Source organism: Canis aureus, chromosome 23 (assembly GCF_053574225.1).
Source record: "Canis aureus isolate CA01 chromosome 23, VMU_Caureus_v.1.0, whole genome shotgun sequence".
Taxonomy (NCBI): domain Eukaryota; kingdom Metazoa; phylum Chordata; class Mammalia; order Carnivora; family Canidae; genus Canis; species Canis aureus.
In genome coordinates this window covers 44,676,545-44,703,764 of record NC_135633.1, presented here as the reverse complement: position 1 = coordinate 44,703,764, position 27,220 = coordinate 44,676,545, and the positions used below count along the sequence as shown (strand labels likewise).

General features: G+C 40.5%; 1 protein-coding gene across 1 annotated transcript; it reads right to left on the bottom strand.

The window, feature by feature from the left end:
* Window positions 1-2,327: 2,327 nt before the first annotated feature.
* MED17 (mediator complex subunit 17) lies at window positions 2,328-25,656 on the bottom strand. Its single transcript, XM_077867455.1, has 12 exons — window positions 25,235-25,656; window positions 22,757-22,923; window positions 20,670-20,889; window positions 16,809-16,945; window positions 16,636-16,720; window positions 16,118-16,270; window positions 14,845-14,975; window positions 13,998-14,182; window positions 10,638-10,775; window positions 5,942-6,059; window positions 4,119-4,278; window positions 2,328-2,885 (listed from the first exon to the last, which is right to left on the bottom strand). The coding sequence occupies exons 1-12, from the start codon at window positions 25,482-25,484 to the stop codon at window positions 2,674-2,676; spliced, it is 1,956 nt and encodes a 651-aa protein (XP_077723581.1). The 5' UTR covers window positions 25,485-25,656; the 3' UTR covers window positions 2,328-2,673.
* Window positions 25,657-27,220: the final 1,564 nt, after the last annotated feature.

Sequence of the window (27,220 nt, the reverse complement as noted above, 5' to 3'; positions counted from 1 at the left end):
CACAGCAATCTTTGCGAATCTGTGCTTTGTCAAGTATGCCCACGGGATGAATTTCCAGACGTAGACTTGTAGCTAGGAAACCGCAAACTTTAGAACAAACACCGAGCTCTGATCAGTGACAGTCTGAGCAGCACTCGTGTCATGGTGCTTGCTATTTTGGAAACAGGGTTTTTCAGGGGTGAACTATTACGTCTGTTCCCATCCTGACATGAGAGTCAAAGAGCCTTTGGTCCCAAGTACATAAGGCAGCAAGGAACTAGAGTAGGGAGTGCAAGAGAACAAAGGTGTAGAAAGAGATCAGCCACAGAGCATGGCTTTCAAAATGAGCTGGAGAAAATGAAAATCTTCATGGCCACAGATGAGATGTCTTTATAATCTGTAAATCTGAATAATGCAGGACATTCTAAAATGCTTTCTCCTACTGATAAACAAAAATAAAGCTGGCGTCTTAACCACTTACTGAAATCTAAAAGGCTTGACTTTTAGAAAACAGTCACTTGATGTTTCCTATCTGTATAGCACTTTAGAATTTCACCCCCATTACCATAAACAGACTGAGACCTCTGAACCACCAGAGCTGAGCATGGGCCTCCTTGTTGTCATTGTACACAGAGGGTAACAGGTTCAGAGAGGATAGCCTTGCCAAACAGATACAGCTAAGCAGAGGGAGAGCCAACATCTGAACACAGCTCTCGCCAGCCTGTGAAACTGGGTGAGGGCCTAATTAGTTTTCTCCAATTGGCCTCCCAGGTTTTGCAGCACATCTTTCCAACACCATGTCATTTGGGGTTGCAACATTGGACAGGAAAATGCAAATCAATACAAGGCACAGGAGCTGTTGGCACAGTGGCTGAGCTGCCATTTCCTATCCCTCTGCCACCTTTACCTGTTTCCATACTAGGTGACGGCTTATTCACTACCCAGTGATTCAAAATAATGGGGATAGGAAGACCTGAAGATCATCAGTCTTAAGCTGTCCCACTTTCCCCAGCTGAAGCTTACGAGAACAGGTGGTTAGATCTGTGCGTGTGCTCTCTGCTCCAGTGCTGTCCTGTTGTACTGGCCATGACAAGAGACATGACAAAGCATTCAGAAAGTTCTCTATTTGAGAGCCATCTTATGTTTATTATAATAAAAGGAGGCAGCTTTTATTTTGTATCTCTTTAAAATTTAATTTTTCTAATTCATTTTTATTATGTTTACTGAAGTATCAATCTACAGTGGATAGAAATTAAAAACACAAAGCAGTCCTCTGGCAAAAGTCCTGAGATTCACTGTTATTAGAGTGTGAGCCTTCAAATATCACGTAAGGCTCCTCATGGGAGTAGAGCTGTACAGATGAGCTTAGGATAATTAGCTAAGGCAACTTGTGTGGGCCACCATGAAAAGATTTATAATTTAGAGTCATACCAATTTTTGAAAAATTTCCATGGATAGAAAGATGCAGTATCTTGATCAGAGGGAGATAAAAAAGCAAGAACACAAAGATGTTACAGTATTTTGTGGCTTAAATACTGGAGAATTAAAAGAAAAGGGGAGAAATACAGAAACCTTTTAAAGTTACCTCATAGTCATCTTATAAATGATTAAAAGGGTATCCTTTAAAAAACTGAAAGCCTTCCTCATAAGGAAAACACTACTTATGTATTATTTACAGTGGTTCCAAAAGACCTTTATAAGGGAAGTTCCTCGGACACACTTTAGGACTGGGGACTATTTCCAGGAAATTCAAACATGTTATTTGCAAAATATCCTCAATCCACCAATCCGTTTCCCCTTGGAGAAGAAACACAGATAAAAGAAAAGAAAGATAATGGAATAAGTAAGACAGGACGAGAGACTCTCACTGGAAGAAGAATCCAGCGTTCCTGGCTGGAGGCTCAAAGAATTGCAGGGGCAGGTGGGGCAAAGTGTGAGCACATCCAGTCATCATGGGCGGAGATCATTCAAGTGAGGGAATACACTGAAAAGGGACCCAAGGGAACCCTAAAGATTCGTTTTGCCCTCTATACCTTCTGCTGGCACCTTCTAGGAAGCTCTCAAGTACCTGCTGAGAGCACACGTTAAGCAACTGGAGGAAGAGGTACCTGATTTGCTAAGACCAGTGCAGGCTCTCTGGTAGAGAGGGGAGGATGGGCCCGCCTGCAGGCATGTGGTCTGTTACCTTTTGCGGAACTGGTTGGCTGCTTACAGTGAGTGCAGGCCTGCAGGAATGCTGAGTCACAAGAGTACTTAAATATTCTTATGCAATCTTTTTAACAAATAGTGAAATGAGACAAGTTGATTAAAGACCATTCATTTAGGTTGCTAAGAGTTCAGAGAGTATCTGGAATTTTTAACCATATGCTTTATTTGATGTCAACATCAAAGGAATATTTAAAAAGTTGAATTCAAACCCATAAATTAGTAACATTTCAAGTTAATTGCATAAAAAAGTTGCTTTGTGTCTTCCCACACCATATATATCTGTACATAAGCCTCTGCATTTCAAAGCACTTGTCACTTATAAAGTGAAAGGTTTCAAAATGCCAGGTAAACATTTGCTCATTATTTTTTTTTAAAACAATACTCCTTTGGAAAATTTCTCCTTGTGCTTAAAGTTCATCTTTGCAAGTCCATTTCTGGAAAATTCTCTGGAAAAAAATAATCTAGAAACTGTTCTGGAAACAAAAATCATAGCAGGCAAGGGCTAAGTGCAGACATAAGCAGCTCCATTTTATAAACAAAGTTTCGACCTTCCATTTTATTCCACTGAACTTCTTTGAATGGTCCACGAAGATGATTCCATTTGCTATCTTGTAAAACATCACTTTTGGGAAGATCTTTACACTGGTTACGGGGAAACTGAACCATGATCTTGCTGCCACTTTCAGGGCCGTTACGAACTGTGGAACAACACAAAAATAATACAGTCAATTTCCAAACTAGAAAACAAAGGTCCCACAATTTTCTACCAACTTGAAATCTCATTTAAAAGTGCTTGTCACCCAGCCCCCCCAAAACCCCAAAAGCCTTTTTATAATAGACTAGGTTGGTATAAATATTCATGAATTACTGTTTGTACCATAAAAATACAGCAAGATGAATTCTGGCTTAGGAAAGTAAATGTCCTATGTGTTTTCAGAAAACCAATTGATTTCTTTCTAAAACATCTGATACACACTCAATATATAAGGAAACCCAAATATTCAGAATCAGTACTAGGAGAGATGAAGGCAAGATTATTCTGAATTAAGAACCTCAGGTTTTGGGCAGCCCAGGTGGCTCAGCAGTTTAGCGCCACCTCCAGCTCAGGGCGTGATCCTGGAGACCCGGGATTGAGTTCCACATTGGGCTCCCCATAGGGAGCCTACTTCTCCCTCTGCCTGTGTCTCTGCCTCTCTCTTTCTGTGTCTCTCATGAATGAATAAATAAATAAATAAATAAATAAATAAATAAATAAATAAATAAAATCTAAAAAATAATAAAAAAAAGAACTTCAGGTTTTAACGAGGCTTCATTACTCAGCAAAGAAGAAATGGGTATTTTGAAACTCTTATGGATAAGGACCTAGCAATGATCAAGCCTGCAGATTCACAAGCTGTGATTCTGTGGGGAAAACTTTCAAATTACTCTTTCAAGTATTTACAGAGCAGGTATTAGAAAAGACCACACTAAACCTGCAAATACTCCACACATAATTTTCTACTAGATAATGTGTCTGTTTACTCAAGTGCCCTAGTCATTGTGGGTGCTTAAAAATCACCTCTCCTCTCTATTCCATCCCTTTACATCAGATGGATCTTTAGGATCAGATGTGACTCTTGCCTATTTGCAGCTGTACATTTTTCCCAAAGCATTTATCCATCAAAGATTTTGAACTGCAGGAGTAACAATGCTGATGGCAGTTTTCAGAGCTCTTGGGAGAATGTGTCACCAAGCAAAACATTTTTTATCATCACTAGAAAGAGAAGTAATTATCTGTTGCTCTGAATAAGGACCGTGATCAAATAAATGCTCAAACTCCTATATGAACTCGCTGCAGAGAGAAATTACTCTGAAGTACGTCTAACTAGTACAGGTAAAGACTAAGGCCAGACTCCCAAAGGTCTCCTCCCATTCAAAGCAGCAGCTGGTACCTGAAATAGCATAGTCGCCACTCGGGGAAGCCACCGTGATGGCAGACGCATTGCCGATGCTCTCTATGGGCCCAAGTCCCACATGGTTACTGAAGCTGAGCACCTGCCAGCCCATAACCTTGGCGAGCTGCTGAACTGCATGCACCTGATGCTGTGACATCTGTGAATGAAAAAGGAAACTTTAAGCACAACTACCATGGAGACTGACTTTGCAGCAACTTGATGGCAGGACTGGAAACTCTTGTTGGGGTGCTCACTGCCTAGTACAGGAATCTTCCTCCGTGACTACTGTGGGGAGGATCCCGCCTTCCACTGTGGAGGCTAGAAGAGCCTGATACTCATTCTCCAGGCCCATCGGCAGCATGACTGCAGGAACAGGATCTAGAGTTGGCTGACTGGCGACTCCTACCTGGATCACAGCATGTGGAGCAGCATCAAAAGTAGCAGGGTGTGATTATCTTGCAGTTTCCCCTTCAAATCTACTCGCCACCCTTCTCTGCCCAGGGAGGATCACCCATATAGTTACATTAGTGGGCTTCGGGTGGGGTTCAGATAATAGGAGTAAGGTCAGGCATTTATTCCCCTGGTGCCCCTCCCCTGTGAGGTTGTATCCTGTGACAGAAGGTTTGGTTTTCTCAAAGTGGTGTGTTCCACATGACTCTCCTTCAGGGTACCCACAAGCCCTCCTCTTATCTCTTTGGCTTAGGACTGCTGACCACTGAGTCCCCCAGGCCTGGTTACCCGGTTATGACTAGCATTAGGTTACCAAGCTTTCCCTGGTGTTCACCTACACCCACACTTTTGTAAATCCTTAGTGAAATGACTGAGCGTGCCCCCTAGCTCCTGTTATAATCCTGAATGATACACTGGGGCAATGTGGAGTGCAGTCCGCCACCAGTGATGAAGGCAGTAGGGTCAGGACGGCAATGGTGGCGTTGCCCTGGCTGTGGTTCTCACCAGGAGGCTTCCTTTGATCCCTGCCCATTTGCGAGCCTTCCCATTGATTCTACCCTTCCAATATATTTCCAATATATTTTCATGCTTAGGGTGACCAAAGTCATTTTAGGTGTAACCAACCAAGAGCTGCCAAACCTCACAAATGCATTTTATTTATGTGACGCCAAAGAAGCAAATCAGTATAAAAGATTACTGCTTTCAGGATGGAGGGCATCAGTATTTTTTTTTTAATTTTATGTGAAATATAAAGGTGTATGTTGTGAAAGGTATATTATTAGCATTTCTGAACTTACCCCCTTTCTCCCACAACTCAGTTTTTCATTAGATTATCACAACTCCATGAAGAATGTAGGAAAAATACTCTTCTTCATTTTTTAGATCAGGAAAGAAAGGTCCAAAAGTTTGTCTACTGTCGCAAAGCAAATTTGTGGTGGAGCTGGGACTAGAACCCAGCACCCTTCCATGCTGCCCCTGAATACTGAAGAACTCTTTCGTAGGGCTTAAGTAAAATAGTCCACTTATCATGGAGAATGGTCATTATATTTTTGTATCTGATCTCCACTTCTCTGGTTTTCTGGGGTTAATACTTCTTCACTTTTATGTGGTCCCAAAGGGGTTGTAAAGTTTGGCTAACATGAGAGGAAGTTTGTAATCTCAGAGCTGGTCCTTCATCTTAAACTAACTGGAAATAAATCTAGGATAGTTTATCAACATTTTTCAATTAACCCAGAGGCTGTAACATGTAGATATTAGATAAATGGCAGAAAAAAACTGGCTTTCTTTTTATAAATTTAATATACTTGAACTCTGTTCTTTAAATGGTGATGAACAGCAGGGACTTAGGACTTGCCATCCATAACTCTTACCTGGGACAGAAGGAAATCCTGGAGCTCCTGCTCCTGATGAGACAATGCAATCACTCTTCCATCTCTGTGTACCACTCGGATCTGCTCAATTCCGACATTTAACTGCAGCTGAATGGACCTTTATAGACACACATACTAAAAATCAGAAATGTTCAAAATTACCTTATACTGAGCCACAAACATTAAACCTTAACATCAAAGACACAGAAAATACTAATTTTGAGAACCTGTGCAAACACCTAAGGGGGAAAGGAGTCTTCTTAGGGTCAACGTACCCCTCAGAATCCCACAGCCTCCCCTGGGCCACTGAGCTCTGGTCTGCTTAGAAAGATGCAGGAGAAGAAGCACAGCCTGCCAGCCAACCATCATCCATTGCTCCTCTTCTCTGGCAGTCCTTCCACCTTTGTTGCAGTGAGAGGAGATCTATGCTGGGCACATATGGGGCCCACACTGACTTAGAAACCTCATTCCCTGTAGGAGCCACATGTTCTCATAACAACTCCATAGGCACAGTTTCCTGGGGCTCCACAAAAAATACTGCCCAGTTTCAGAAGTCACCTCATCTGGGGAAATCGAAAAGCATCTCTGTCAGGCATTTCTAATCTCTTCCAGTCCAAATCTATTTTACCAGTTTGGGATCATTTTTGTGAAAAGTAATGTTGCCTAGTAACCCAGATGGCATCCTTTCTTCTCAGGTTACTAGGGGACAACAGCTAGAGAATTAACCAAGGAGCAAATTCTCATACAGAAAGGGAAAAGCAAAAAAGAAAAAAAAAAAGGGAAAAGCTTAAAGGGAAAAGCTTTTTGTTAATTCTATGTCTATGGCCTCTCTTGAAATAATCAGCAAACAAGTCAGAAGAGGTAGTACTATATTAAATTGGCTTACATCAAACAAAGAAACCCATAAAATAACATGACAATGACATTCTTCCAAACCAATCACAAATTTTTAGCATTAGTATATGACATGTACAAGAAATGTGAAATTCCTCAAATCTAACCACCTAGATGAACAATGCTTATCTTTCCACATTTGAGAGTACCTGTTTTTTAGACTTTACAGTGAACATTTAGGGATAAAACATTTTGGCAATTATCCCTATAAAATTATAATTTTGACACAGTAAAAGTTTACACATTTCTTTCAAAGAAAACCACAGAATTCAGAAGCTTCAAAAGACAAAACTCATAAACTTAACCAAATTTAAAAAATTCTGATTACTATTGGTAGGAGCATAGTTGTGGCAGCCACTCTGAAAAGCAATTTCGTAACATTAATAAAAATTTTAAAGGTTCTTCTCTTTTGACCCAGCAATTACACTTGTAGGACTTCACCCTACAGATAAATCTAAACATGCAAAAGTTGTGCTGGCATCCAACTAAAATTTTCAGAAGCAAAAGGCTGATTAGAAGTCATGGTCGGAGATCCCTGGGTGGCTCAGTGGTTTAGTGCCTGCCTTTGGCCCAGGGCATGATCCTGGAGACCCGGGATCGAGTCCCATGTCAGGCTCCCCGCAGGTAGCCTGCTTCTCCCTCTGCCTGTGTCTCTGGCTCTCTCTCGTGCGCTCTCTCTCTCTCCCTCTCTGTGTGTGTCTCATGAGTAAATAAATAAAATATTAAAAAAAACCTCATGGTACATATAATGAAACACAATAAAGCTTAAAGAATGAAGTAAATCTGATATAGTGATAAGGAGTATTTAGTAGTATTCACCAATACTACTAAAACACCCACACACACAAATTGGAAATGACTGTTGATAGGTATAGGGTTTTTTTTTGGGACAATGGAAATGTTCTGGAATTAGATAGTGATGACGGTTATATAACATAAGGAATATACTCAAAACCATTGAACTGTAAAATGTTTTTTATTTTTTTTAAGTAGGCTCCACACCTAACATGGAGCTTGAATTCATGCCCCTGAGATTTAGAGATTAAGAGTCATATGCTCCGGCATCCCTGGTGGCGCAGTGGTTTAGCGCCGCCTGCAGCCCAGGGTGTGATCCTGGAGACCGAGGATCGAGTCCCACATCGGGCTCCTTGCATGGAGCCTGCTTCTCCCTCTGCCTGTGTCTCTGCCTCTCTCTCTCTCTCTGTGTGTTTCTCATGAATAAATCTTAAAAAAAAAAAAAAAAAAAAAAAGTCATATGCTCTACTGACTATATCAGCCAGGCACCCCTCAACTATATACTTTAAAATATTGAATTTTTGGTTATGTGAATTATGTCTCAATATTTTATTTTATTTATTTTTAAAAAAATTTTATTTTTTACATCTTTTAAATTTAAATTCAATTTGCCAACACATAGTATAACACCCAGTGCTCATCCCATCAAGTTATGTCTCAATGTTTTAAAGCACACAATATTGTAGTTTTAAAAGCAGGTTATATATGCTTGTAAATGTAGACTTTCCTGGAAGAAGGCATAGAAAAATATTTTAAGTGCTTGCTTCTGGGGGTGCCTGGGTGGCTCAAGTCCATTAAGTGCCTGACTTAGGCTCAGGTCATGATCTCGGAGCCCTGCATCAGGCTCCTCACTCAGTGGGTTAGTCTTCTCCCTCTCCTCTGCCCCTTCTGTGCCCCACCCCCACCCCATGGCTCATGTTCTCTCAAATTAAAAAAAGAAAAAAAGAAATGTGATTACTCCTGAGAAGTTCCAAGAGAATTACTTTCAACTTTAAGGAGAGTAAGTTGACCCCAGCTATAAAAGATGAAGAAAGGGGTGTTCTAGGATTTTCTTTCCCTCCTGATGCTGTCAAGACCACATTATCACTAACTCTTCTTCACAGAAGTTTAGAACCACTGGGTCCTATAGCCATAATCTCACATTTGTTTGGTCTTAGTCCTAAATGTAAATAACTCAAAATTGATGATTCTTTCCTTTTCCACTCCTTTGTGCTCACTCTCTTAACATTTTATTATGGAAATTTTAAAACACAAAGTATATAGTACTACAGGACTCTATATAAACAGTAGTATACACGAAAGTTAATATAATGAAAGCCAATGGCCCCATCACCCAGCTGTAACGGTTAAAATGCATGCCAAACTTGTTTTATTTTACTCAACAGCTACTCTCCCACCATGCCCCAAATCACCCCAATTATTTCTTTAGGTATAGGGTAGGAAAACCATAATCCACCTTTACCCACCATCTTTTCCAGACTTATTTCCATTGTGTATTCTTTTCTATGTCCCATCTTTTAAATCATGCTCATGGACTATTTTTCATTTTTAAAAAACAGTGAATTAAAGCCTTGATATTAGAATAATTTGGGATGCCTGAGTGGCTCAGTGGTTGAGCGTCTGCCTTTGGCCCAGGGCATGATCCTGGAGTCCCAGGATCGAGTCCCACGTCAGACTCCCCGCAGGGAGCCTGCTTCTCCCTCTGCCTATGTTTCTGCCTCTCTCTGTGTCTCTCATGAATAAAAAAATAAAATCTTAAAAAAAAAAAAAAAAAAAAAAAGAGCAATTTAAGGGTATTATACCCCCCTACACTTAAGGGTAGTGATTTTGTTTCTGGTGTGTTTTGCTCACTAGAGACCACTGCAGCTAGTCAGTCTGCCTAAAAATAAACACTGAAATTTGAAAAATAACAGGTACTCATGGACCTTGATAAATGTTTGCTAGTGGTTCTCTCAGACTGACCTGGGGAAGGACACTAAAACTGTATCATGCCAATTGTCAAATTTCCAAGAGGCTCAGATGGAGGCAAAAAAATGCCATTCATGGCTACTTCCTAATTTTACTAACTTTGTTTACCATGCCCCGCCCCCCGTTTTATTAAGATGTAACTGATATATATCATTGATTAGCTTAAGGTACATGAGTATCATAATGATTTATATATATTGTGATTTATTATATATATTGTGAAATGACCATCACAGTATGTTCAGTTGACCCGTATCACCTCACACGCTTCCCCATTTTTCTTTTCTTCTTGTGATAAGAACTTCTAAGACCTACTCTTTTGGTACTTTCAAATATACAACATAGTATTCTCAACTAGTCACTGCGTTGTACACTGCATCCCAGAACTTGTATGTTATAACTAGAAGTTTGTACCTTTTGAACACCTTTACCCATTCTGTCTCTGACCCTCACCCCACCTCCACCACCTCTGGCAACCAACAATTTGTTCTCTGTATATCAGCTTGTGATTTGTGAATGTAAATCAAGCAGAATGCTTCTCTGTGAATGGTGGGGTCAAAAGTCATTTCACCCCCCTCTCAATCCCATTTTAAGGGCATAATCATGAACTAGGTTAGACATAGGTATAGCCTCACACCATGAAAAATCTACAAAACTGAGGCTGTTTTAGGCCAATATATGGAATATAGGCTGTAATCTAAACAGCCCTATTCACTTCACAAATACCCCAGACTCACCACCACAGCCTCTAGGCAACATCTAAAGCAGATCACTCTGAGGTGTGGCAGCTTCCTCTTCAATGACCAGGTAAAAAAAAAAAATTTTTTTTTTTTTACCACAACTCAAACGAGTGACATTTACCTAACAGAGATTATTCTAGACATTCTGATCTCTTATTCTTATACTCTACAGTTAATACAATTTACCGAAATGTTATGCCACCATAGCAAATAAAATCCAAAAATCTCAATGAAATCACTCAGCAATCAACATATAAAAAGCAACTAAACATTTTAAATAACTTATTTTTGATACTTACTTGCATATCTGTTCATAACCTTGTGATGTGATTAAAACCTTCACACTAGACTCATAAACATCATTAATATTCGACCAGTGTGCCTGTATCTGAGGGTCCTCAATGCGACTTGCTAAGCTGTCAATGGTCGCAGCAGTCCTTTTTTTAAAGAAGAGAGGTTGACATTTTTAAAAAGTCACCATATAAAATAGTTTATAAACCATTTATAGTTATGTGAAAATGAGAGGACTACTTTTCAAAAGTACTACATTTGAAAAGCAAAGAGTTTTTCCTTAAAAAAAAAAAAAAAAAAAAAAAGAAAAGTCAGAGGAGGTCAGAGGCGATGAAAGCCTCCTTGGGGCGCCCACCACGAGAATGCTCAGGGCCACACACAGTATGTGCTCACCTTCCTATGAACTCCAGTTTGTTTTCTTTCAGGAAAGCTTATCAGAAGGGCACGCTTAGGGGACAAACCTCAGCTCTGAAAAGAATGCAAGTCACTCCCAGATGGCAGTGCTTGGTCCCTAGTAACATGCGACATGCCCACAGCTGAGGCCCATTAGAGTCGCAGAATGACAAACCCTTTTCCTGAGAAGCCAGAGTTTCTGCACAACAAAAACCTTGTACTCCAAGAAAGATAAATATGCTATGTACACATGACAGGTTATGATTCCAGTCCTTTTTATGCACCAAAGACTGGAATAAGTGCTTTGATGAGTCCTATCTTTTCATCTCATTAATGACCCTGTCGAGTACATACCACCTTCATCCCTATTTTTCAGTCTAGCAATGCTTAGTAATTTCCTTAAGGTCATACAGCTGGGAGCTGGGCACAAAACTGGCAGTCTAACTCCACAGCCAAAAACCTTGGAGTGTAACCCTAGAGCCAGTAATCCTTCTTTCCTTATCTTATCCACACTAATTAACAGCCACTGCCCAGCACCAAAGCACAAATCATGAAAGTCAACCAACTATTGGAGGTTCTTGGTTTCAGTTACATGATTCTAGCACTTGACTGGAAAGAGAAGGAAAAGCAGGAAGAAATGCAAACAGCCACTGAGGACAAGGGGCACTTACATAAACGGGCTTGGGATATGTTCTTTTATGCTTCTGCTCTAATACTGGTTTCTTTCGATCCCTTAACTTTCTCTTCCTTTTCTGTGATTTGTTTCCTTGAGTGCTTCAAAAATCCCTACAGTGGGGATGCCTGGGTGGCTCAGTGGTTGAGCGTCTGCCTTTGCCTCAGGTCATGATCCTGGGGTCCTGGGATCGAGTCTTACATCAGGCTCCTGCAGGAGCCTGCTTCTCCCTTTGCCTGTGTCTCTGCCCTCTCTCATGAAAAAAAAAAAAAATCTAGAAAAAAAAATATCCCTACAGCACATAGATATGTATATGAGACTGCTCATCTTAGTATTATGTTTCAACGAACTGGAAATATAAAGTATCTGGCAATTAAGAATTGGTAAAGAAATCAGAGAATATTCACATAACGGGTTATTATATAGCTAGTAAAGTATCTCTGAAAAACATTTAACAAAAGATGAAAAAGATTTACAAGATTAAGTGATAGGCTATAAAATTTTATGATTGCATATTTTTTTTTTAAAGATACACACTGACGCATATATATCAAAACACAGAAGCATGTTAATAGTAGGTCTTTTTTTTTTTTTTAATAGTAGGTCTTATTGTGCATGGTATTTATATGAATGAAGCTGATACACTGGAACATTATCTTTATAATGGGGTGAAAATGGGAACATTTTAAAAGCTCTGCTTCCAAGACTGTAACTAATACTCTGAAATGTGTAATGGTTCTAAAAACAGCTACTTTCATGCCCCTTTTGGTTATAATTAAAATGCACAAATGAAAGTAACAACAGTAACCTATCATATTTTACTGTTTATTGTTTATTTTTTTTAAAAGATTTTATTTATTTATTCATGAGATACAGAAAGAGAGAGAGAGAGGCAGAAGACACAGGCGAGGGAGAAGCGGGTTCCATAAGGGAGCTCGACGTGGGACTTGATCCTGGGTCTCCAGAATCACACCCTGGGCTGAAGGCGCTAAACCGCTGAGCCACCCAGGCCTGCCCTATTTTATTGTTTATAAGGAACTTCTGCATACTTTATTTAACTTGATCCTAAGACCAGCCTCCTGTATTCTTAATTGAAAGAGAAAAAGGTGGAGGGCCACAGACATGAAAACGAAGTTAGTTAGCAAGTGACTAAGCCCTGGCTTAGACACATTCTTTACCCCAAAGGCACCATGCTGTCTTCTCTAACATGCCTTCCTAATTCATTTTACTAAAAGCTTCAGATTTAAGTTTTCACTTGAAGACTATAAACTAATGTGCTATTAAAATCATGACTTGTATTAGCAGGGAAAAACTAAAAATCAAAAAACAAAACAAAACAAAACTATCACCGATAGGAGAGTGAGCCCCAAAAACTATCACCGATAGGAGAGTGAGCCCATACGTGAAAGTCTGGTGTTCTAGCAAAGCACAATTCTGAATGAAGTTACCAACAGCCCTCTTCACCAAGGACCAAAAATAAAATCAAGAGCACTTCCAGCTTTTGAAAAAGATACACTGAGGTCCAATCATGCACAGTTCTTTTGTAAATGTGTACAGAAGTGAGATGAGCTTCAGAGCTACACAGACCTGGGCACAGATCCTGATTTTGCTACTCGTTAGCCTGTTTGAGCAAGCTACACATGTCTGTAGACTTCAACCTCTCATCATTGAAAATGGGCTACCACCATCTCTGCCAGAGAACAAGAGCTAGATAAGTCAACACACAGGAAAGTGCCTTCCAGAGTCCTGAAATGTGGGGCAGCCAAAAATTGGGAAACTGCAAAAGAAGATTAAAATCAGTTCAGGAACAAGTATCTGGTGGATGGGTCACTGACAAAGGTGAGCAGTTCTAGGGCATATTCCTAGTCAGGTGTCTTTCAAAACTGTAGCCAGGGGACGCCTGGGTGGCTCAGCGGTTGAGTTTCTGCCTTCAGTTCAGGGTGTGATCCTGGAGTCCCGGGATCAAGTCCCACATCGGGCTCTCTGCATGGAGCCTGCTTCTCCCTCTGCCTATGTCTCTGCCTCTGTGTCTCTCATGAATAAATAAAGTCTTAAAACAAAACAAAACAAAACAAGAAAAACACAACAGAACTGTAGCCAGCATTAAAAACCATCTGGAAAAGTCACATGGGCCTCTTCCCCAAACCTGACAGACCATCCCCAGCTACAAACTCTCACCTTGCAGCCACCCTCCTTCTCCCAGAAAAAAGTTACTGTGTGCCAAAAAGAGCATGTATGATTTTAACAATAAAGGAAAAGGACTGCAGTTTCAAAGAAAAACAGTGACTTTGTTCATCCTTACCTGCTCCTCAGGAAAATATGCTTTGCTTGTTTAATTATTTTTTCCAGAAGCCCTTCACTGGATTGTAGTGAATTAATTTCATTTTTATCAAAAGCTTGAGGACCTGAAAGTCTCATTCTCTTGTGACCAAAAGGTGCGCTTGCTGGATGGGGCATCATGATGGAACTCAAGGTCTGTTTATGAAACTGTAACAAGAATAGCCATTTTTTATTAATTTTTAATTGAAGTATAATTGACATATAATTTATATTACTTTAAGGCACATAACATGATTTGATGTTAGTATTTATTGTAAAATGATTCGTAACAAGTCTAGCTAATATCAGTCACCATAAAGTTACAAATTTTAAAAACATTTTTTTAAAACAACTAATACTTATATATTAAAGGCAGGGGAGGCTGGAATACACACTTCTATTAAGTTTCTCATGGGATTCTTTTGAAATTAGCCTAAACTGTGAACCAGCTCTCTGGAAACACAGAACTAGATAACCTGTAAGTAGAATGCATCCTGAAATAACACAACTATCCTATTCACAGGCTCTGGCAAGACATCTTCCCCATCACACTATCAGAATCACTCTTCCCTCTGCACCCTGCATGCTTTTTTTACATGCCTATATAGAACTTGTGGTATATTTCTACCACTACAAGCTACGCTTGGGGACAGAGACTGATAAATCTGATTATCCGTGTATTCCTCCAGCATTGAGCAAGGATCTCTCACATCACAGACAGTGAATGTCATTACCATGAGACTAATGAGGACTTCGCAGAAAGGAACTGTGCATATTCACTGCACCAAATAGCCTTACCACAATGCAAAAAGAAACATTTCTGTCTTTACCTCTCTAATTAGTAGATGCAAATTATGCTCTAAGACATAAAGATGGTCCTCTGGACTTTGCTTCTCAGTAGCAGATTTTTGGGATTTCTTATCATTTGAGGAATGGCACAAAGAAATCAGTAACTGCAAGCCTATTTATAAAAAGGAATAAAACAGATGCAGATAACCTAAGACATGGAAAAACACAATTGTCTTCATAAAGTATAATCACAGTCCATTCTCAAAAGACCTATTCTAAACCTGAAGATCAGGCTTCATGATTAACATTTCCAGGCCAAAATGACTATTTGTGAGTAAACTACTATGTATTTTAACACTTCAAATTCTATTGACCTACAATGTGGCTGTTCACCTTCAGCTGTAGTGAAAGACAGGTGAACAGAAGCTGTATATTTAGTTTCTTCTTGCCTTGAAATTAAAAAAACAAAACAAAACAAAAAACAAAACAAAACCCAACACTGTTTTTGAGAAAAACAAACACAGAGTTGGTATCTGGTCTTACTGACGTTCAGAAGACAGATACTCTTCCTTGCTGCCATGAAAACCAGGATGCAATTTTTCACTTCTAAAAACCCATTCCTTTGACAAGACCCAAGAAGATACGTCTCAGAACTTATATAAAAAACAAATGCACAGCTAACTACTGCTGTTTTTTTTTTTTTTTAGATTTTATTTATTTATTCATGAGACAGGGGGAGAGAGAGAGAGAGAGAGAGAGAGAGAGAGAGAGAGACAGGCAGAGGGAGAAGTGGGCTCCATGCAGGGAGCCCAACGTGGGACTCGATCCCGGGTCTCCAGAATCACACCCTGGGCTGAAGGCGGCACTAAATCGCTGAGCCACTGGGGTTGCCCCTAACTACTGCTCGAGTAATATAATTAAAATCCCAATGCCTCCAAAGTTAGGAATTTTATGGGTACTGAATAATCACTGTCTGACTGACATCTCATTTAGACAGTAAGACAGGATCCATGAAAATCTTCTACAAACGTTGTTAGCATAGACACCTGAAACTATTGTTGCTGAATAAGAGCACTGCTAGTACAAATGTTTAATATATACTATTCAAAATCCAAGAGTCACACTATTTAGGACACAGAATAGAATTAGCAATGTGGTTTGTTCTGCATGCTTTATGAGCTGCCATTGTGGATAGAATGCCACCTCTTTGCTCTTACTGTTCCCCCTACACAGCCAAATACATAGTTACCCCCTTTCCTGTTCCCCAAACCACAAAGTCCTACTTATAAACCCAAAAGGGCTGGTTGCTCTTACTTGGGAAGGGTTGAGAGATAATCTGGTTTTTCACCACAATGTGAGGGATCTGTGACTTAATTTGAACAGCTTCTCGGGAGAGCTGGGCAAAAATTTCTTTACACAAGAGAACATTTTGTGCTGCTTCTAATTTTGTCTGCCAATGTGGGGAACCTGAAAGAAAGGGAATATTTGGATGTATCAATTGTCTAAATATATTATGCAAGAATTGGCTTAAATCGCAATCTGAATTCGTATAATGAAAAGTTCAGAAAATACTACATTAGAGCATATCCTTTCTAAAATACAAAAATTTTCCTTTTTTTTACACAGAGGAAATTGGTGAAGATGTTCAATCTTAAAAAAAAAAAAAACAACTGCACGGGTGTCCATTAATGTTAACAGATTATAAATAATAAATTTCCAAATGTTCTTACTCCAAAGTACCTATTTTCCTCTCTACATTTATTATCAGTTTTACTTGGGAGTGTAAACTCAGACAGAACCAGAAGCTATAGGATAGAGCATAACCACACCACCTGGTTTGGATTTGGGAAAAGGTCGTTTGAAGAGGTTGACTGTGCCCAGATCACCTATGTCCGGAGCCTGTTTTTGTATTGAAACCTATGAGACAATAAAAACATGAAAAAGTGTTAGCAAATTAGCTTCTGGGCTAATAAGAAATTAAGTATTTTAAATACTTGACAAATACCTTGATATAGGCAGACCCTTCTAAATCACTAGGAATTTGAACATCAAGGGGACAGTAATCTTCAGGTATCTTCTTATCCAGATCAATATCTGTATTCTTTATTACTTCAAATGTACCATGATGGGGAAAGAGAGATCCTAATCGGGTATTAAACACAGGAACCAGTCAACACATTATTTTAACATACATTAAGTGTATAATAATATTTCACTGAATATTGTATCACTGAATCATAAATTAAACCCCACCAAAAATGTGTTTTGGGGGAAAGGGGTGGGGGGAGTAAGCAAAGGGAAGAAAGGAGGCGGAAATAAAGTTTTGTTAACCTCAAAAAAAAAAAAAAAAAGAAAGAAAGAAAGACTTCTTGGTTTAATGGTATCATACTATGAACTTCATGGGCCATCAAACTGTTTTATTCTAATGGGATTTGGCTGATAAAACTGATAAAATGGATGTACTTCTAGAAAGTACTTCCTCAGATTTATGCCTTAGCGATTAAACACTTCTGGAGCTAAGCCTCTGTAATAAGGTTGCAAATTAAGTGTTCTGAATCCAGCCAGAAGAACAAAATATCGCCTTTTTTTCAACTAGTTCCTAGATTGTTATGTGATACTTTTCTGTGTAGTTCAGAAGCCTGAGTAAGTTATTCTGGGCTGCTGAATGATGTGAAGAGCAGGTGGTTATATGTACCTGCTGTTTTGTAACATAGGAAGATGTTCAAGATCTTGCAATTAAAACAGAATGTAGGGACGCCTAGGTGGCTCAGCGGTTGAGTGCCTGCCTTCAGCCCAGGGCATGATCTCAGGGTCCTGGGGTCAAGTCCCCCATTGGGCTCCCTTTGGGGAGCCTGCTTCTCTCTCTGCCTGTGTCTCTGCCTCTCTCTGTGCGTCTCTCATGAATAAATACAATCTTTATTTTTTTTTTAATTTTTAAAATATTTATTTATTGAGACACACAGAGAGAGAGAGAGAGAGAGAGAGAGAGAGAGAGAGAGGAAGGAAGAGACACAGGCAGAGGGAGAAGCAGGCTCCATGCAGGGAACCTGACGCGGGACTCGATCCTGGATCTCCAGGATCACACCCCGGGCCGCAGGCGGTGCCAAACTGCTGCGCCACCGGGGCTGCCCAATATAATCTTAAAAAAACAAACAAACAAACAAAAAACAGAATGTAATCAAGTCCTTTTATAATCATAAGTAATAGTCCCATAAAGAGAAAGTGGGTAAAGTACCTGCATATAACTATTTGTTGAAAAGAACTTAAAATGTCCAGAGCCAGAAAGAACTACTTCTACAGACCACCCATTAAATGTTAAAAAAAGAAAAGAAAAAAGCCTTTGCCATCTGAATTCATCTTTGTAGTGGGATATTACCTTCAAAGTTCAGAATTCCTCAATTCACATCAATGCGGAGACAGGGGCTTCAGTATTGATTTAAACCTGCCTGCTATTAACTGTGGGACAATGATGGCTTACTTTGGCAAATGAGTCCTTTTAAAGTATCACTCTACTACTGTTATCACAATGATCACAGCCAGGACTCCTTGCCTCATCCTTTGACATTCAAAACTTTTACTCTACTGAGCTGTGAAACTTGTAAACTTTTACTGTGTAGCTCCTCCTGAATATACCTTAGCAGTTTACAAGATACTACTATGATAATCTCCAGAAACCTATTACAGATCAACATAGAATTTATACAAAAAGATGCGAATTCAAGATCATCAAATTTTGGCATATGCCAACACAATCCATTCCTGCAGCCTTGGTTGAATGGGAAAAAAAAAAAGGCGGCAGTGTTTTCACGGCCTTCTCTCTTTACCTAGGATATGAAAACAGCTTAGATGACTTAAGGGAGAAAAAAGAATAAGGGAGAATAGAAACGTTTCTTTTTTTCATTTTATGCTTAGTTTTTAAGGGTTACAGATAAGCCCGATTGAGACTAAATGTCAAGTATGGTTCTGGGTGTGTAAATCTATATACTCATTCTTTAAACCTTCTGCTAAATGTATCATTATTCACCATGATCAAGTGGGATTTATTCTGGGCTGCAGGGGTGGTTCAATATTTGCAAATCAATTGAAATGATACACCACATTAGAAAAAAGGTAAGAAACATATGATCCTCTTAAAAAATGCAGAAAAAGGGACACCTGGGTGGCTCAGCAGTTAAGCATCTGCCTTCAGCCCAGGGCATGATCTTGGGGAGTCCTGGGATCGAGTCCCACATCGGGGTCCCTGCATGGAGCCTGCTTCTTTCTCTGCCTGTGTCTCTGCCTCTCTCTCTGTCTTTCATGAATAAATAAAATCTTAAAAAAAAAATGCAGAAAAAGCATTTGACAAAATGAGGCATTCATTCTTGATAAAAACCCTCAGAAACAGATGGAACATACCTCAGTGTCATAAAAGCCATATACAAAAGACCCACAACTACTATCACCTGCAATGGGGAAAACTGAGAGATTTTCCACCACCATCAGGAACAAGACAGGGATGTCCACTCTCCCCATTACTGCTCTTCAACAAAAGCAAAAATGAACTATTGGAACTTCATCAAGATAAAAAACTCCTGGACCATGAAGGAAACAATCAACAAAACTAGAAGGCAACCCATGTAATATGAAAAGATACTTGCAAATGACATATCCGATAAACGGTTAGTTTCCAAAATTTATAAAGAACTTATCAAACTCAACACACAAAAAATAAATAATCCCATTAAGAAATGGGCAAAAGACATGAATAGGCATTTTTCCAAAGAAGACATCCATATGGCAAAGTGACAGGAAAAAATGTTCACCATCACTTATCATCACAGAAATGCAAATCAAAACCATGATGAGATACCACCTCATACCTCTCAGGATGGCTAAAACTAACAACAAAGGGAACAACAGATGTTAGCGAAGATGTGGAGAAAAGAACCCTCTTGCAGTATTGGTGGGAATGAAAACTGGTACAGCCACTCTGGAAAACAATATGGAGGTTCCTCAAAAAGTTAAAAATAGAGCTACCCTATAATCTAGCAATTGCACTGCTAGGTATTTACCCAAAGGGTACAAAAATACAGATTTGAAAAGGTACATGCACCATGATGTTTATAGCAGCATTATCAAGAATAGCCAAACTACGAAGAGAGCCCAAATGTCTACCAACTAATGGATAGAGAAGATATGGTGCAAGCGTGCATCCGTGCGTGTGTATGAATAGAATATTATTCAGCCATCAAAAAGAATGCAATCTTGCCATTTGCAACCACTTGTGGAACTAGAGTGCATTATGTTAAGCAAAATAAGCTGGTCAGAGAAAGACAAATACCATAGAATTTCACTCATATGAGGATTTAAGAAACAAAACAGGTGAATATACAGGACGATGGAAACAAAGAGAAACAAACCGTAACAGATTCTGCATGGAGGATTGATGGACTGATGAGGGAAGCGGGTGGGGGATGGCCTAGATGGTGATGGGGATTAAAGAGGGCATTTGTTGTGATGAGTGCTAGGTGTTGTATGTAAGTGACGAATCACTGAATTCTACTCCTGAGACCAATATTGCACTGTATGTTAACTAACTAGAATCTAAATAAAAATTTGGGGAAAAAAAATCCGTATAAAAATAAACATTCTGCTAATTATACCTAAAGGCACCTATATAAATAGTTTAGATTCAATTATGTAAATATATTTATATAAGGCTATGATAAAATTTTAGCTTATCAAGTTTTGTGCACAGAAATTAAAACTTCAAAATGTAACGTATAACTAAGAAGCAACATACTACAGAATATATAACATTTCGATCAATCCTATAGTTTTGACAAACTATAGTTTTAAAGCATAGTTTTTTAACAGTGATCTATACCTGCACTTCTGTAGCTCAGATCTCCAAGAATTTTATCCCCCACTTTTCTGAGTTTCCAATGTTGCCGTAATCGCAAAAGCTCAGAGTTGAAGTCTCTTTGCAGCTTATTTTCTTGGTTTTCAGTAACTGATTTGGTCAGTCTTTCTGCCCCTTTTAGCAGGATCTGCGCTGCTCCAGCGAGTGACTTCTTTTTAGAAATCAACTGCAGTGTCTGAGGATTCTGTCAAAAACAAGCGTGTAGTTCTGTAATTTTAAGTGATTTCAACATTCTCTTAAGATACCTACTGAAGAGAAAATTCAGAAATTAAAGAAAAGCAGATTACATTGTTTTTTGAAAAATAACAACCTTAACCTATTTCTCTGGTCCACTCAAACTTATGCCAAACCACAAACACCACACTGGACTACAGATCAGAACTTATACCAACTCTGCCCAGCTTAGATGGGATTCTCCTGTCAAGTTGTGCGAATGCCCACCCCCATCCACGTGTATACCCTTTTGTGGCACTCAGACTTCTCATGGAAGTCTGTAATCCCTGCTAGAATGTCATCCACATGATGGTAAAACCTACTATGTCTACAGACCCTAGAACAATGCCTGGCACATAATACTTGATTTCTGGAATAAATAAGTGACCCCAATGAGTAGAGTTGTAAAATTATTTTCTATTGTGACAAGCTACTAATGTGCCTTTGGAATAAAGACTAAAGCCACACAGCATTAAAACTGATGCACTTCACCAAAGGCTGATTTTTCAAAAACTAATGAAAAATCATACTATATATGTTATATATACATACATAAATATCCGTAATCACCACGAATCTGTACTGTGGTAACCAGATACACTTCCAAGAAGCCAAGTTTAATAAAACAAAGTCTTCTGACTGCGTGAGTCAAAATCACCAAGTTTCATAAAATGTCACAGTAATCTTCTGACCATATTAGTCTCCTGAAGACTCCCATGCGGGAAGAGCACAGGAAGGTAATAAAGGCTGTGAGCTAGGAATAAGGTGTTAGAGTTCTCATCTTGGCTCTTTAACCACTGGCTTTACTGCATCTGAACACATCACACATCTCTCTTGGCCTCAGCTTTCTCTCTGTAAAACAAAGGAACCAGACTGGTCTCTAGGAAGTCTTTCAGCATAACATTTCTAGATTCTGAAACTATTACCACGAGTCATTATATTCAATTCACTTCACTTACAAATGGGTAAAAAAAACCATTACTTCCTCTCCTTGCCACTAACCTGGTCACTGACCTGATGCTTGTTTTAAGCATCAGGCTTAAGTGCTGATGTGGCCTAAGTGGCCTCCCTAGTTTCAGGCTCTTCATTCACCAATTCATCCATTTTCCCTTTTGTCTTCTAATATTCAAAAACTGAACATGGTCTTCATCAAACTTCAACAATTTTACCTACCTTTCAGTAGCTTCCATAATTTGGCCTAGCTTTTCTAACCAGGCCCTAAAAAGAGGTTGAAGGGGAAAACCGAGGCTCTGAGAAAATCACTTGTTGAAGGACCCAGGGCTAGTGAGGGCAGAGGCAGGATTTGAACCCAGGTCGGTCTGCCTCCAAAGCCATTTTACCATCACGTTTTTGTGTAATGCGCTACAGACCAGTGATCCAGGCCGTAAAAATCTGTTACGCTCTGGGAAACTTTAGGGGTGCCTTGGGGCTCAGTCGCTTGGGCAGCTGGCTCTTAGTTTCTGCTCAGGTTGTGATCTCAGGGTCATGAGATCGAGGCCCCATGTCAGGCTCTGCACTCAGCAGAGTCTGCTTGTCCCTCCCCCTCTGCTCCTCCCAATGCTCCTGCTCTCTCTCTCTCTCTCTCTCAAATAAATAAATCTCTTTAAAAAATCTAGAAAACTTTATTACATTATTAATGAAACTTAACTCTTCCAAGGGTCACAAGGCCATTAATAAAATGATAAAAGAGATGCTGTTTTAAACCGGTTTTGTCTTTTAGATCTTCATCTGGACTTAATTTTGCATGAAAGGAAAAGGAGACAATAGGCACACATCCTGAGAGGTGGTCCTGGGACTTCATAAAATGGTACCATTATTCAACTGAAGCCCACACATACCTGTTTTGGAGGAAGTGCATCCTGAGAGACAGGATCAAGAGTCATAAATTTTTTATCCCTCACAATACTGAGGACATCGTAGAGAACACACATCTCTGTCAGGGCACTTCTCAAATTGTTCCTCACTGAGTCCCAAGGCCAAAGGGAAGGTTGAAATTTCACCAATCCTAAAAAGAGAAAGAAAAAAAGAAATTCACAGGTATGAGTTACACTGACTAGAAGACAGAAATCTCATTTAGATGATGTTAAGTACTAAAAGAAGAAACAATGACTTTATTTCAAATAGTTTCCTGTTTTATCCCATTCCGTCCACCTTTTCTTGAATCTCCCTTAATATTTAAGTTAGCACTCCTATAACGGCAAAACAAACACGGTTAAATCTAACATTCCATTCCAACATTATAGGGAGGTATTTCAGTATTTTTTAAGATTTATGCAACCCTTTGAAATAACCTTTTTCTTCCAGCTTTTAAAACTTGAATAATTGGAGAGAACTTTCAAAATACATTACAGTACAAAAGTAAAAATGACCTATAAGTGGCAGTATTCACATATTAAACAATGTTAACATCCCTTCCAACCTTTTATATCATTTTGTTAAATTTCACCAATACATGCTCACTACAGAGAGTTCAAAGGGAGAGAGTAAAAAAGTAAAAGTTTTCCCTTATTCCCCACCCCTAATTCTCTCCCCTCCTCAGAGGTAATCAATATTAACAGTTGAGGCATAAATGTCCAAATGTTTTTCAATGCACTTACATATATTTACTTCCATTTTCTATTACTTGTGTTTTTCTCCAATTATTATGTCCTAGAGATACTTCCACACCAGCACATATAGCTCTATTTCATTCTTTCAACACTGTTTGGTATTCTGGAGCATGGATGTACAGTAAGTTTAACCATTCCTATGTAATGGATACGTATGCTGGTTTCACTGCCAGTAGTGGTAAACAACTAAACACACATCTGTGTACGTGTACAACTTTTTCTGTAGGTTAAATTCCTAGCTGTGATTTAGTGGGTCAAAGGAGATGCACATTTAACAGTTTGACACATCGTGAACTGCTAAGCCATCTTCCAAAAGGTTTTTCCAATTCACATTCCCAACACTGGATACTAGGTCTTTTAAGTTGCTGCTAATGTCATGCACGAGAATAGTGTTTTAATGATGTTTTAATTTGCCTCTCCCTACTAGTAAGATCTGAAGTCTTTTTCTGTGAGCTGTTTATACCTTTAGGCTATTTTTCAGTGAGTTGTCCTTTTTCCCCCCAGTTTGCAGGGAATGTCAGAGATAGCAACCATTGTGCGCCCTATATGCTACAAAAACTTTCCAGTCTCTCATTTATTTTCTTACTTTGTGGCACCTTTTCCCATTATTACTTTAAAAGGTTATGTCACTCATTAATCTCTCTTTGGCTTTATAATTTCTGTGCTCCCTATCTTGCTTAAGGTCTTTTCTGCTCCCAAAGCTCTATAACTTGCTTCCAATTTTTCTTTTATTTTCTTCATTTGTGTTTCAATCCTTGTGGAGGTAATCCGAGTGTGAAGTATGGGACAGTATTTACTTTTTACTTCCAAATGGACCCCCAGCTGTCCTAACACCAGTGGCTCGAAATGCCATCTTTAAATTCCTACTTACAGGCGGTCTGTTGCACATACCCAAACACAGAATTGTATTTTTTAATCCCTGACCATAACGAGAATCCAAACCCCACTCATACTTTTTCTACTATTCTCTGCTAACCAACCTCCCTTCTGTTGTGTTTTCCCTGTAACCCATTTGCTACGTGGAATCCAGTAATCTTTTTAACAATCATCTGTCTACTTAAAATCCTTCCAAAATGTTCAGTTGTCCTTTAAAAATTTTTTTTTTAGTTTATTTATTCATGAGAGACACAGAGAGGGGGCAGAGACACAGGCAGAGGGAGAAGCAGGTTCCGGGCGAGGAGCCCGATGCGGGGCTCGATCCCAGGACCCCAGGGTCACGCCCTGAGCCGAAGGCAGACGCTCAACACGAACCACCCAGGTGCCCCTCAGACGTCGTTCTAATAAAAACCAAACGCTACTCTCGACCTACCGGCTCGACCCCGCCTACCTGTTAGCCCTTGCCTCGTATTCCACTCAATACCGAGCTCTCTCTCCTCAGTGGGTGTTGTTAGCACCCTCCAATCGCAGAAGGAAGCAAAGCCACTCGACACTAAGCGGCAGGGCAGCGCCAGGAACCGCAGGGCTCTTAACCGAGTGTGCCCCGTTACAGCCCCGGACGCCCCATCAGTGGCAGTGTCTCTAATGCCTCAGCTCCAGAAGCCGTGCAGGAGAATTAAGGGGCGGGCAGCGCCCTAACTGTCCAGCCGTACAAAGCCCCCGTACAAACACCCCAGCACGGGTGTTTCCAGAATTCGCTCACGTCCCGCACCTCCCGGGCGGGCGCCCGGACCCGCCGCCGACCGCAGCGGCCGCGCGCTCGGGCCTCACCTTCCTCGTCGTCCTGGTCCGCGCTGGAGCCGCCGGCCGCCCAGTCCTGCGCGTCGCCGTCGGCGCCCGCCGCCTCCTCCTCCTCGGAGCCCGAGCCCTGGCTGAAGTCGATCCGCTGCGCCAGGCGCGCCAGGTTCTGCGACATGGACAGCGGCTGCAGGTACGTCTCGGTGCCATCCAGGCCCACCTCCTGGACCTGCTTCTCGCAGGCCGACTCGATGCTGATGCGCACGGCGCGGACTCCAGACATGCTGGCGGCGGCGGCCCGAAGCCCGAGGCGCGGAGCAGAGGCGCCTCCGCGGACCCCGGAATCCCCGCGCCGCGGTGGGGCGGGAGACAAAGCCGAGGTTCCTCGCGACGTTCCCGGAAGGCCCCGGAGCTCCCCGCCCCGCAGGGCCGGCGCTCCCGGCTTCCGGAGGAGCGTTTCCGGCTCTCCCCGCGCAGCTGCGGAAAAGACTGCCCGGCCCGCGGGGGGCGTGGCCTGCGGCGGGGGGCGGGAGGAACGCCTCCGGGACCCACGCTCCGGGCGTGGATTGGCCGGTCCGTACTGTCCGTCTCTCTGTCAAGTGTGCTCGCAGGGCTGCGGGGTGGAAAGCCGGGAAGGCCAAAGCAAGTAGAGAAAAGGCAGCGGATGAGTCCCTCTGGGGATGCTGAGATCTGAGGATCTACACCTAAAGAAACATGCCTGAAGAGTTGTAAAATAAGGACGTAATTTGAGGAAAACAGTAAATCGTGCTTATCACTACTTAAAATTGTAGTGCATGTGCTGGTTTATTAGGAGTTCCCGCTAGTGGTGAACTCCTGGACAGCGACGATCTCCGGCAAGCATAATAGACACTGGCGGGTAATATGGGCTTAGTTTGTATTTCATGCCTGAGTAACGGAGAATAGGTCATACTTTAAAAGATTAAGAAGCAGGGAAATAGTTTCAGTCTGAGTCCCTGAAAGGATGTTATTGGTCTTAATTTCACAGAGGAGGATACGTTATTTTATATTACAAAACTCTAATTTAAGGACTTACGTATAGAATTTATCATTGATGAGAGATAGAAACAAAAAGTTTCACCTTCAGGCTGGGACGCTGACTTAACAGCCTCCATAGCTCTGTGAGCATCAAATAGATGCTGGCTCCTACATTCTGAAAGGGTCCTGTTGACTGCCTTTACGTTTCACTCATAGTTAATATCAAGCTGATTGATAAGCACCAGGGAAATCTGGCAAAAATAGTGACTTTTTATCTTTTTTTTTTAATAAAGATTTTATTTATTTATTCGTGAGAGACACACACAGAGAGAGGCAGAGACACAGGCGGAGGGAGAAGCAGGCTCCATGCAGCGAGCCCGACATAAGACTCCAGCCTGGGTCTCCAGGATCATGCCCTGGGCTGAAGGTGGCGCTAAACCGCTGAGCCACCGGGGCTGCCCCTATAATCTTTGTTAAATGAAAATATTGCTATGTACTTTTAAAAAAATTTTTTTGTTTATTCATGAAAGACACACACACACACACACACACACACACACACACTGAGGCAGAGACACAGGCAGAGGGAGAAGCAGGCTCCATGCACCGATCCTGATCTGATGTGGGACTCCATCCTGCGACTCTAGGATCACGCCCTGAGCCAAAGGCAGATGCTCAACCACTGAGCTACTTACGCAGTTATGCGTCCCTGCTATGTACTTTTGATAACATTGTAATTGATATCTTTTTAAGATTTACATTTTTAACAATTTCTTACTGGTATGAAGAAATGCAACTCATTATTATACATTGATTTAGATTTTGGAATCTTCTTAAATTCAGTCTAGTAATTTCACTATAATTTCTCTTGGGTTTTCAAAGAATCAGTCATGTTTTCTGCCAAAAAATTGTGTTTTTCTTCCTTTTCAGTTATAATTCTTTCTTGCTTCCTTTTCCTGGCTAGAACCTCCAATAGTTGATGTTATTAGGCATACTTGTTATATTTTTTTAAGATTTTTTCAA